Source organism: Ornithodoros turicata, chromosome 3 (assembly GCF_037126465.1).
Source record: "Ornithodoros turicata isolate Travis chromosome 3, ASM3712646v1, whole genome shotgun sequence".
Taxonomy (NCBI): Eukaryota; Metazoa; Arthropoda; class Arachnida; order Ixodida; family Argasidae; genus Ornithodoros; species Ornithodoros turicata.
In genome coordinates, this window is record NC_088203.1 from 64,129,122 (window position 1) to 64,142,672 (window position 13,551).

The window sequence follows — 13,551 nt, forward strand, 5'->3', positions numbered from 1 at the left end:
GAAAAGAGGCAGCGGGCACTCCGAGGACATACAGAAAAAAAGTTATCCGGATATGCTTCTTACAGTTGATAGCACTCCTTTATCCTCATTTATTAGAGATTGGAATTTGTAGATCAAGTACGATTCGCGTTGCTCTCTGCAGCGATCGGATGTGAAATTTGACTCTAAAATAAAAAGTGCGACGTTATTAATGGAATGACCGGGTCGACTAAAATGGCGAGAAACCGGGAGGCTACCTTTTTTCGAAACATCTGATCGGTGGTTATTGAATCGAATCCTGAATGAATTTTTACTTTGACCTACATATTGCGCGGAGCATGTTGTACATTGAATGATATAAATAATGTTACTGGAGTTACAGTCAAAGTCGCCATTGATTTTAAGGGAGAAGTCGGAGTTTGTACTCTTGACCGCTGCCGTGCTTTGCATTGATTTGCATATTTGGCATCTTTTACCATTGCATGGATGGCATCCCGCCGTAGGTGTTAATGGTTTGGGAACTTTGGAGTTGACTAGTCTATCTTGGAGGTTGCGGGCACGTCTGTAGGTAACTCGTGGCTTCTCGGCAAATATTTGTCGTGTCCGTTCAGATTGCAGAAGGATGCTATGGTGGTCCTTCTGCAATCTGAACGGACACGACAAATATTTGCCGAGAAGCCACGAGTTACCTACAGACGTGCCCGCAACCTCCAAGGTAGACTAGTCAACTCCAAAGTTCCCAAACCATTAACACCTACGGCGGGATGCCATCCATGCAATGGTAAAAGATGCCAAATATGCAAATCAATGCAAAGCACGGCAGCGGTCATGAGTACAAACTCCGACTTCTCCCTTAAAATCAATGACGACTTTGACTGTAACTCCAGTAACATTATTTATATCATTCAATGTACAACATGCTCCGCGCAATATGTAGGTCAAAGTAAAAATTCATTCAGGATTCGATTCAATAACCACCGATCAGATGTTTCGAAAAAAGGTAGCCTCCCGGTTTCTCGCCATTTTAGTCGACCCGGTCATTCCATTAATAACGTCGCACTTTTTATTTTAGAGTCAAATTTCACATCCGATCGCTGCAGAGAGCAACGCGAATCGTACTTGATCTACAAATTCCAATCTCTAATAAATGAGGATAAAGGAGTGCTATCAACTGTAAGAAGCATATCCGGATAACTTTTTTTCTGTATGTCCTCGGAGTGCCCGCTGCCTCTTTTCTTCTTTTCTTTACAGTTGGACACAATGACTCTAAGAACACCCCGGGCAACAGGTTTTCAACGAGCGCGACCCAAGACTCTGACACGTAATCTCCCCGGCCGATGACCCAGGAACCTTCCGGAATCTTCCAGAACATGACTCACTGACGACTGCCTCGCAGTGGAATTGTACCAACTGTGACGACACTTTTGTAACCTTTTAAAAGACCTTGTACATAGATTTTCGTCTCAGTCCCGAAGAAGGCGGAGCTTCCGCCGAAACGTAGACTTCCCCAGACCCTTAGTTTAAATGCCAGTTTAATAAATAACTTCCCCTACTCCCTACTTCAGTCTCTGGTGTCTTTTCTCCCCTATCTATATTCAACATCCTGGTCGTTCGAACCTAAATTTTGTAGCGTATATATATATACATATATATTATTCGTAAACCACTCACCGATCTAGGAAAGATAGCATGCTTATTAATGAATACAATCTGGTTTGCTTTAAAAATGGTTTAGAGCTGCAACGTGTAGCGTATGCTGAAATTCTGTTCTCATTTCCTGTTCCACGGTATATTATTCCTTCAAATTTCTGCTCAATGAGCGGAAGTCACCCCCATATCATCGTCATCATGTATTTCTCTCCCTCTCTCCTTCAAATTATTTTGGTGCAAGCGAATAGAAGTAAAAGGAAAGAATGAGAATTTTGTGTAGCCCATCTGTATTATGGTGTTGATGTTGTTGAAAATAGTAATAATAATAGGGAGGTGGTATTAGAGTTGCTGCATATGAGCATGATGGCACCGTTTGTTTCTTTTTTTCTGTACGTGTAGCCATAGCCAACGCGCATTCCTGGCCTGCTTTCACTCGTTTCTTTCTTTCTTTTTTCTCTCTCTCTCGTACGCGTCGGTCGGCAGACGGTGAATCCTATTACATCCGAACCGAAGCTCTATTGTTTCATGGCTGCATACATAGTATATATGGGCAGTGTTTTGCGATGAGTAATTATTGACTTAGAGGGATAATATGGATTTCTGTGACTGTGAAGACTCGCGACGCTCGTTGTGTGTAATGAAAAATGTGAGTCTGTATGTGTGTCTGTGTGCGTGCCTCACCCCACCACACCACCCTATCTCATCGTCATCATTTATTGTAGTTGTTGTGTGCGGGCGTATTTTATGCGGGGACCCCACTTGGCAAGTAAGTTCTTTGTGTACGACTCTTCCTGTGAGTCGAGTGAAGAAGTTATGTACGATTGCGCGAAATATTAGTTTAAAAAATAAAGTTTATCGCGCGCGTTTTTAATAGAATTCTTCGCAGAAATACATTGCGGACAAGGTGAAGTGCTTGTTTTGGGCGCGCTAATTTACCAGGATTCGCACCGATTTTATGAGCCTTGCAGGCTGTTATCGCAGCGAGGGCCGTATTAAAACTACATCTGTTAGGCTTTCATAAACCGGTGTGCTTTGTTCTTATCGAATCGCTCATGCCTTTAGCGTAGAATTAAATGGGTGTTTGTTAGTTAACCGTCAGTTATTGTTGTAGGTGCTTGATAGATTGCGCGTTTGTCGTGCTTGTAGCTGTGTTCAAGCTTAGTTTTTTCGGTAAAATTCAGAGTATTATGCTGCTTAATAATTTTCTGAGATGAGAAATGTGTGTGTCTGTTAGTTGTTGTTGTTTGTTAGCGTGTATCTTGCCATGCTTCACGATTCTTGTGTACGCCCTTTGCTCGATAAAGCATGACATGCATTATAACTGTTATGTTGATGAAGGTGCTTAAGTTTTGCAGTCATAGCTATTACAATTCCAGCATCAATACGGGTATCTGGGCGCTTAACGCAGAGGGTAGAAATTATCGTCTCTGTGAATCGAATCTGGATTTCACTGCAATTTGTTGGAAGTAAATATGATTATTGGATTTTCATAGCCAATGTGAACAAAAAACGGACGGTTGTGTGCCTGCTCATGGAAGCAAATTTCGAAATGGAATGGTGAAAATGACTTTTTCTAAAATGCTAAAGTTACTAATTCTTGCCATGCTTCATTGCATGACAGGACGCGGAAGTCGCAGGAAGGAATGAGAAGTAAGAAAAACTTGGAGCGCTTAATTGCTAGTTAACCGTGTTTTAAAAGCAAAATCAGACAGAGAAGTCGTTTTTTGTGAATGGTGCCGCCTCCCACCCGGCTATTGTGGCGAGGGCTGTGTTGAGCTACATTTGTTAGGCTTTCTTCAAACGGTGTGCTTGCTCTTGGAATCGCTCACGCATTTAGCGCGAATTCAGACAGCAGAAACGAATGGGTGTGTTTGTTAATTGTTTTTTTTTTTTTTCAATTGTTGTTTCTCAGTGTTAGCTTTTGTGGGGCTTGTAGCTCTGTTCAAGTTTAGATTTCCTGGTAAAATTCAGGGCGCGTACTATTACGCGGTTCCATAATTTTCGGACAGGAGAAACGGGAGTGTTTGTTTGTTCTGTGTTTCGTCATGCCTGTCGGTATGCATATTGCTCGATAAGGCATGACACGCATTATGACATATGTGTTGATGATGGTGCTTAATTTTGCAGTCGTAGCGCAGAAAATCGGGTACCTGAGCGTTCAATGCAAATTTCTGTCTCTGTGAGACGAATCTGCTGCAATTTGTTGCATTTCAAGTAATAATATTTAAAGTTCATAGCGAACGTGAACAAAAAAGGGAGAGTTGTGTGTCTGCTCATGGAAGCAAGCTGCAAAACGGGATGGTGCAAATGCGTTTCATATGCTAAATTTATTCATTCTTGCCCTGCGTCACTGCATGACACATCATGTAGCAAGCAGAAATGGGGGTTGAGGATAACTTGGCACGCTTTGTGGATAATAATAATAATAATAATAATAATAAATGGGGGTTTACGTCGCGAGACAACTGAGATCGCGCTTTGTGGATAGTGCGCTACTTTTTAAGAGCAAAGTCAGAAAGAAAATATGATTTTCGCGCGTTGAGTAAGGCTATTGATCACTTTGAGTGGTCCAGACTCGCTTATTATTTTCTCATCTTCAATAGGGGCAGTTATTTTAGACAGAAACAACAGCGTCCATGAAGAGCGATGATTAGTCTCTTGAATTGTTGTACAAAAATGTTGATATGGTTCTTACTGATTGAAAGTAGAAAAAGCCCTTTTTGATGTGTTTATTTAGTCATTTAGTAAGTCTTCGAGGAAATAGCGCTTAATTGCAAGGCTCAGTTCTTTTTTTCTCAGCCTTTGCGCATGGATGGTGTTTCCCTTAATGAGTGAATATAATTTATGACTGTTAAATATTAGAGTAATTTCATATGAGCTTCAATAACAGGAGCAAGGGCATTTTTTGTAGTAGTAGTAGTTTTTGTAACCTTTAATGTAAGAATGAAAATCAGTAATAGCGCAATAAAGAAAATATTATGGCGATGTAAATTCAATTAATACCCGGGAGCATGAAGCACTCCTGTCTGGCGCGCATTCTTCACTTCAGTGAACTTTGAAACGTTGACCGTTGGGGCGGTGGGTGGGTGCTCACAGGAGCAGCCTCAGACAATGGGAGGAAATGATGACGTCAAACAGCGCAGTGTCTGGTAGACTAGTGCTTCATTCTCACAGGGGAAGCTAGGGCAACGGTTGTGGTGTGTGCGGACCCGTCTGGATTTCGCTTTAATGCAAGATTTCCATAAACAGGGACGTCATAAGTGGTTACTGTATTTAATGAATAACAGAAGGGGATTTGCGAAGGGGGATTTGCGATCTTTGGAACGGATGACATCACGACCAATGACAGTGCAGAGCTCCTGATGCCCTGGCGGAGAAATCAACGGACGCTTCATTGCTTCGGGTGGATCTCTGAGTGGCGGTCATGCTGTTAGTGCCCTCCTCGCCACGGATTTCGTGACGAGCGACTGTTTTTGGGTGAGTGATGTGTGTGGAAATACTTTGGTGCCGATGAGTTGTCGTTTTAATACTTCTTCTGTTGTCGCGTTTACCTACCCCCTAACTGCGATTACTTGACAGCGTGTATTGGAGTAGTGTATATTTTGCAATTTACCTTGTTGCAATTAGCAGAAAGTCTTCCCCTTGTTGTTGTGGTTATTCTTGTCCGTGCATGCCCAAACATGTTCGCAATTCCCTTGTTGCTATTCTCGTCGGTGCATGCCCACACATGTTCGCGATGGTGAAAATCTTGTGTGTGTGTGTGCCTGTTTTCGCGCGTGTTTTCCCCTCGTTAGCACTTTTTCTTATTTGTTTTTTTTCTGCATTCCACGGAAGCTCCCATGATGACAGCTGTGCTGCCACCTGACGTGATGCTTTCCAACCTGCCTGGTGTGACGCTTTGCAAATGGCGGCGCCCATGGGCTGATGCTGTTACGAAACCTGGGGGCTTAATCGCTTCATCGTCGTTATGGTCGTTACAAGCTAACGAGTGGCGGGAAATTCAAAAAGGCGGGCGGGAAATTTAAAAAGGTGGGCACGTGATAAAACACGTGCACGGCGCTCTTCGCGCGATACGTTAAGTTAAGGCCGTGGTACACGTCACGCGCAATGTGTCACGTGCCCACCTTTTTGAATCTCCCCCACTGGTTAGATTGTAACGATGAAGCGATTAAGCCCCCTGGACTGACACATTAATGAATTGAATATGTAATGACTTGAATTATTAAATGAGTTTAGAAAGTGTATTTATGCCTATGTGCGCTTCTGTTCATGCGTCTCATTATAGAAAAATACAACTTAACGGTAATTTGATATTTTCCTCCTCTCTCTCTCTCTCTCTCGTTGGAATGAATAGTATTTGAATTTTTAATTGAAAATTATATTTTACGCTCTATTATCGCATTCTTATGCGTGTATTGGCGATTTTAAGTGAAAAAATCGAAAAAAAAAAATAAAAAAAAAGGAGGTGGCAGGGGGGGGGGGGTGAGAGACGAGGAAGGTGTCAAGTTGCTCGTTAAGTTGTATTATTCCAATACTACTACCGTTGTCTAGTGATATTGTGGTGTCGAGAAAGTTGATTGAGTGAGTTGAGTGTTGTGATGTGAACTTTATAGTGCTATCCGCGGTGTTCAGTAGATCTAGGTTCTCCGTGTTCCCATATTATAACTATATCATCGATGTATCGAAGGTACGTAGTGGGTTTTAATCCTAGGGCGCTGAGAAGTTTGTTCTCTCGGAACCCCATGAAAATATTTGCGTACGTGGGTGCAACTGGTGTGCCCATACTTGTACCTTGTAGTTATAGGTAGTATTCCCCATTGAAATCGAAGTATTTTAGTTTAAGGACCAAGTTCATTAGAGCGAGGAAGGTTTCCTTATCTTTTCTGGTGTTTGTTGTAGAAATGGTATTGCAGAGGGCTGTGATTCCGTCGTTGTGTGGGATGTTAGTATACAGTGATGTCACATCTAACGTGGCGAGTATTGTGTCCCTACCAAGCATACGCGTGTTGTTTATATCTCTGATTATTCTGAGGAGGTGTGGTGTGTCTTGTACATGGGGTGGCAGTGCTGTCGGAATATGGTTTAAATAGTGGTTCAGGATTTTCGAGAGCCGTTCTGTTGGTGTGTTGTTGTTAGATACAATTGGCCTGCCGGGGATGTCAGCCGTATAGAGCTCGTTGGCGTGTATATTGTGGATTTTGGGCAGTAAATAGAAACGGCCTGCGTCAGTGTTTGATGGGGTGAGATATCTCAGGTCATCACGTGTGATGAGCTTTCTCTGGTGGAGGTCCTGTATGGTATGGGTTATAAGCTCAGTGTACTCCTTTGTTGGATCATGGTCCAGTTTGAGGTAGTGTTGCGTATTGCTGAGTTGCCTGTGAGCCTCAGAAACATATTTTTCTGTGGGGCAGACGACGATACTCCCCCCTTTATCTGCGGGCTTGATAATGATATCATCTCTGTCAGCTAGCGCTTTGATGATGTCACGCTGTGTTTTAGTGAGGTTATGACCACGCGAGCTTTGGGAAACTCTGCGAAGGATGTCGTTGCTTACTTGTTCAATGTACAGGTCTAGTGCGGGTTCTCGGCCGTGATTTGGTGTCCAGGTTGATGGTAGTCGGAGGTCGTTGTTGTTTTCTTGTGTTGTGTCAGCGAAGAATTCTGTAAGGCGTAGTCGTCTCGCAAAATCTGATATGTCTTTGTGGATTTCGTATTCGTTAACAGAATTGAGTGTAGGGCAGAATGTTAGTCCCCTAGAGGGGACTTGTAGTTCGCCGCTGGATAGTGAGCGTGATATATCTATTACGGTGCTAGTGTCAGCGTTTTCATGGGGTGGCTCAGCGGTGTTGCGGAAAGTTGTGGTTGTGGTGCTGGATGTTATTTGTTCGGCTTCTGCGTGTGTTCTGTTTGTGAGTGCGGTATTTGTGTAGTTGTTGGAATTAGGTTGTCCGAGTTTTGAGTGTTCCTTGTTGGCTAGTTCGCGGTTGAGTTGTTGAATGTGTAGTTCGAGAGTGCTTGCCTCCGCGTCGGTGAGACTGATATTGTTTATGTGGCCTTGGATCGTAGCTAGTTGCGCGTGGCATTGTTTCTTTAATGTCTTTAATGTCCTTAATGTTAATGTCTTTGATGTTCCTTTCTTGATACGTGTTATAAAACGCGTTTCTTAAGAAAACGTTTACACGTTTCGACGTTTGAGTTTTTTTAGTTTGAGTTTATTTAGTGAAATGGCTATTATTACATATACATGAATGACGAGGAAAATTGACTAGCCTCGCCTTTCAATATACTCTGGCAGCAAAAACAACAGCTTGCATGTGATCAAACAAATATCAGTCACATAAGTTAACACAACAAATGTACAAATAAATAGATGAACATTGAACTATACATAGCACTTATACAGAAACATATGTACAGACAATCAACCATGATATATGCACTCAGCCCTACGTGTCTCCGAGGGCTACGTTTGTCTTGTTTTTGTTCTTTTAACAAGAACATCTGAAACATAGCGCATTTGCAGATATGACGTAAACGTTCCTCAGTAAAACTATATTTATTTAGTACGCTAGGCAATTGATAATGTAACGTCTGTAAACCGTAGTTCGTTCTTGGGCGCGGAACACACCAGTGTTCTGGATTCCTAGTTTGTCTGGACTGGGGACTTTTTTTGTAAGTTAGCACAGCTACGCAGTATTGCCTTATTCTGCCGAATCTCCGACCGCAAGGTCCACCGCAAGGTGCCCGGAAGGGGTGGAGGCATCGACCTTGCATCTGTGTTCTAGAAGCCGAGTACTAACACAACGTCCACTTTGACCAACGTATGTTCTTCCGCATGTGAGGGGAATTTTGTATACAACATGCTGCATACATGGGACCAAGTTCTGTCTATGTTTGATTTTACAACCAGCCTTAGAGGGGTTATTGATTTTTTTGCACAAAGACCTAAGCTAACAGGTGCAGAAAGGACGACCGGAACGCAATACCTGCTTGCTACATGTTTAAGGTTATGCGATATGGTATGCAGGTACGGGATATTCACAGGTCTTCCACGTTGTGTCCCGTCCTCTCTTTGGCTGCAAGTTTTTACTCATGGCTATGTACCAACTACCCCAAATTTCTACCTTGGTGAGCGTCGTGTCCAGCATGCCGGTGATCAGAACAACTGGGAATCAGAGCGAAGATAAACGAAAATGCGTCGTACGGACGAATAATTACTTCATATATATAATACGCACCTCAAACGACCCCCACCTTGAAAGCGGCGAGCGAGTTTCTTCAAAGACAGAGCAGGCTCGTCTTCGCCCAGCGACTCTTCAAAACAAACTGATTTGCCAGCGGTTGGAAGAAACGCATTCTTCCCGAACGTGCGATCCCTCACGGTCACGCGTTCCAGTTATTGCACATTTTTGATAGAATGACAGTGCAGAGCCATTACGGCACTGCTGCAAAAGGGAATTTATAGATTGGTATTCGGAATCACGCGAAATGCTTTTGCAGCGCATGGAGATCGTGAGAAGGCGCAGTACACATCAGATACAGCGGGTACACCGCGCTTAAAAGGTACGTAGCCGGTACGGATGGGTGTCGCAGCCCTTAGTACCGCTTGAATTTCGCGGTGGTCGACAACTGTACCGGCTGGTTGAGTTCTGTACCACTTGTGTACCGCTTGCGCCAGGTGCGAATCCTCTTTCACGCTACATATCGGGTGCCGGATTTAGAGTGGATGCGTCTAGGAAAAACTACATGGAACTGCCTCGCTTTTCTCCTTCTCTGTTCACATATCCCACAATAATAGCTGATGTGTTTCTCTTTTGTATTCAATACCGGAAATGTGTGACACATTATTTTCCACTGACATTTTCCATTGGTTTGCATAACGTTTATAAGAAATGTTTCGCTTTTATTGCAATGATGCTACATTTACAACTTTAGTTGTGCCTTGGGTTCTGTAGGGTTCCAGTTGTCTGCTTCGTTGGATAACTGGAAGCAACCAAGACTGGCACGCACTTCCAGCTGGCCTGGTAGCTGGATCCTCAATGTTCTTCTATCCCAGTCCAAGTATGGCCCTATACCTCCTGTGGAAACTTGTAGAGGTATGGTTTGCAGTATAACACAGAACCATTTCCACGAGCTGTTTCCCACGCATATAAAAACTTTAGATAGTAGTGATAATGTATGCCAAAATCATACAATAAATTTGGAAGGAAATCGGGCGATTACCCGAACTGTTACTACAATGTTAGACGTTCACCTACCAACACGAAATAAACTCAAGAATTTCACCTGCCGAGGTTCGCAGTAAATGAAGTCCTTGAGCAATCCATCCTACCATAAACGTAAGGAGATGTGAGAAAAACAGTGATAACTATAATCCCACTTAACGATAACTCTTACGTGTGTTATGCATAGAATATCCGCCACGGACCGCCGACCTACGCGGTCAGGCTGACCTTTCCGGAATAAACGATTACCCCTGCATCGTGCTTGCATCGTGTACTGCATCGTGTTTATAATCTATTAACTTTTCGCGCAGCGGGAGACACCGTTTTGTAAGTGTTTAGTAGGTGTCTAACATATAGAATGTGACAAGTTCAGTTGAGCGTGTGTGCCATTACCAGAGATGTGCTGTAACTAGTTTTTAGTAGTTTAACTATAACTACTAACTCCTTGTCAAATTGTAGTTTAACTACTAGTGTCACTTCATTACAGCCGCACTAGTTAAAACAACTCTGCAACTACTAGGATGTAGTTGTTTAACTACATTTCTATCTACTCTGATATATTGGGCGCGTCGTTATGTCTATGATCGCTTAGGTGTAGAAATAGCACGTGGGTGCATGAGGAGCGAGAAGACAGTGAGCTCCCACACTCGGAACAATCATAGCACCGCCCCGCCATACAATATTGATGTTACTACGTGTCCCGTTAGTTGAATGAGGTCCCCTGGGGGAAAGCAGATGCCAGCGTAGCGTAAGTGGTTAACGCACTCGACCGGCAATGGTGAGGTGCGTGGTTCAAATTCTGACGCTGTCTGACTTTTTCGACGACTGCCATATTTCAATCGTCTGACATGATTGGCCGAGTCCGAAATATTGGGACGTGTGTTATGCGCTATTGTATTGTGTTATGTATATTGTGCTTTGACGTAAAACACATTGCTTCATAACGATTTTCTCTCCATGTAAGTTGCGACCCAACATATTCCTCGCTTTGGTTTCTACACTCTAAGAAAAAAAGTAGAATTTCCTACCCAAGATGGTAGAACGACAGTGCTTCTACCATTTCGGGCCAATCCTGGCGCGCCTTGTCCTCCGCGGGTATAAGCGGCGGCGTCCCTTTCCCTTGCTCGACACTCTCACGTTAGCTCTAAGAAAAAGGGGTAGAATTTCCTAACCAACCTGGTAGAACGGCAGTTTCTACTCTGTAGTTTGTTTCTACTCTCCATTTATACCCAAAAGTTAAAACTGGTTTGAGTAGAAACGTGGTTGCAATACAGCCCAACCGGGATGGGTAGAAAATTCTACCTTTTGTTCTTAGAGTGTAGGAATGTTGCAGGTGACGTCTAATGTTATAGTTCCCATATGACTATATGCTGCTAAAAGTGGTCTACTTATTACTGTGGTTGATATTTACATGTTTTGTACCAATTTATTTTATATAGCATACTTATTTATTGGGCATAGAGAAGAAAGGCTTTCCGACAGTACCAGGAGCGTCGGTGTGGCTCTACTCACTCTCCTGCTCAGTCATATTCTATGCTGTAAGTATCGTAATTGACTATCTTCTTTTGCATGACTTGTGGGTCTAGAAACAGAACATCACCGGTGTCGTGCTGTTTTTGCAGAGTAATACCCCGGCCACCCCTGTTTTTGGGACGATTCATCACTTTTGATAGCACTGGTTTACGCGTTTTTAGCGCTTGCGTGTTCGCGGGTCACGAGGCGGCTAGAGGCATTTGCGCGGATCCTTCACTGCTTCAAGGCCGTTTCACGGACATCCATTGAGTCGAGAACCATCCCGGTCAATTGTAATTCAAAGTGACCGATCCGAGGATCATTGTGTGCCCGTGTGACAGCTGACAGCTTCCAGTACCTATGTTGTTTTAAATGTAGTTCTTGCACTTCATGGCCACACATCAGCTGTTTGGAGGGGGCTAGAGGTCACATGATCGCGTGCTGCGAATGTATAACTGAGTATATTACGCTGATCAGAAAGTGCGCTGCGAGAGCGCTAGTCTGACAGCACATGATAAAGTTGGGATCTCCTGAAGGTCAGTCGGGCTGCACCAAGGTAGATTAATTTGCCTTTATCATGCTATACACCTCGCATCGCTGTGTCATGTAGCTCAACATCAGCAGTACGTAGACAGGTAGAAATCCAGCGAACCAGTATAAGGAAGTATGAAGGGAATTGCCTCAAGACGAGAGCCGCCGATATCTCGGACAGAGACTCTTCTTCTAGGCACCGTCCTCATTATTGGCATGGTATTTAAAAGGGTTACCTAACCCTTTAAATACCATGCCAATGATGAGGTCGTTGCCCAGAAGAAGAACAGTCTCTGTTCGAAATATCAGCGGCTCTGGTCTTGAGGCAATTCCCTTCGAACATCAGCAGCAGTATTGCAAAATAATTATGCTTCTACAACATATGCTTCACCATACCACGTTGACGCACCTGTTATATCAGGATCTCGAGGTGCTGGTATGGAACAGCTGATATCGCCAAAGGACACCAGTTACACACTTTCAGCTGTGGTCGTCTCTATGCACACCAAGAACGACTGAGACCATGTTAGAGGGAGGGTGCTAGAAGGTGGGAGGCTTGCCCTACTTGGCATCAGTAAGTGGGTCTGAGTACCTGCAAGGCAAGGTTGTGAACAGTTTTGGGTTTCTGAAAAGTGTAACTGTATTGTAATGTTGCATTAATTCATGATACAATGACACTAATACTATTTGGATGAGTCACATTCTACGGTGCAGATGTTGCCTTATGCAGTCTATTCTTTTAGTTAAGGAAGGACCGGCTGCGCTGTGTGAGGTTTTCCCTGGGTTTTCCGAAGATTTTCCAGACGAATTTCGGCACAGTTCCCCCTGAAGTCGGCCCAGGACGCATACTAACCTCCCTGTCCCTCACTCCTTCCTACTGTCCTCTCTCCATCTGTACACATCTGTACGCCGCTCGTAGCCACAGTTGCTTCGCGGCGCTAACAAGGAACCAAAACAAAGTTAAGGCAGGGATGATCCAATATTGCTCTGAACAAGAAATATTATTTCATGCTAATAAGGTACTATTTGTGCTCTGTGCCATATATGGAACCCCACTGAATTTGAAGCACTTCTTTTTTGGGGGGGAAAAGTTCCCTCTAATCTGATCAACTGATTTTATTCGATAATTAAGATCAAATGTCCTCAGCTGAAATTATGAAACTTATTCTGCACCGATTTGAGCCTGTGGGTGTGTTCCAAGTGTATACGCATACACCATTTTACATTTCACGCAAACCTTAAAAAAAGGCATAACGACATGCAGTACTACTGAGTGCACATGTTGGAACAGCTATCTATATTTCTCGCATGGTGTGTTGCCGAGCCCCTGCATATTTTATTGTTTTCCGACGGGCCGTACATCCTAGTTGTCACATAAGGATTCCGCGAAAGCGTCGTCGTAGCAGCATATCTTCAAATCATTAGCGCGTTGAGGCTGCGAAACAAATGTCACTTACCTCGGGCAATGGCATTCTGAGTAGTTGCCTTTGTTCAGTGAATATTGTCGGCACGGCATCAGCTCAAACGCTTTCTTTTTACTGGAATCCCTACGCGCATTCGCTTAATGTCAGTGAACCTGTAGACGTCGTCCGAAAAATGCGAAGAACAGACGCGTAGTTTTTCTCATAGGTCACGGTTTGCACAGGAAATTGCA

General features: G+C 43.6%; 1 protein-coding gene across 6 annotated transcripts in view; it reads left to right on the top strand.

Annotated features, from left to right (window-relative positions):
• The window catches only part of LOC135388544 (transmembrane protein 135-like), a 297,964-nt gene that overhangs the window by 252,295 nt on the left and 32,118 nt on the right, over positions 1 to 13,551 (top strand). For all 6 annotated transcript variants that reach the window (XM_064618147.1, XM_064618145.1, XM_064618146.1 and 3 more), the window contains 2 exons: positions 9,585 to 9,725; positions 11,294 to 11,392. In XM_064618147.1, the coding sequence (XP_064474217.1) occupies positions 9,585 to 9,725; positions 11,294 to 11,392 (240 nt within the window). The remainder of the gene's footprint in view (positions 1 to 9,584; positions 9,726 to 11,293; positions 11,393 to 13,551) is intronic.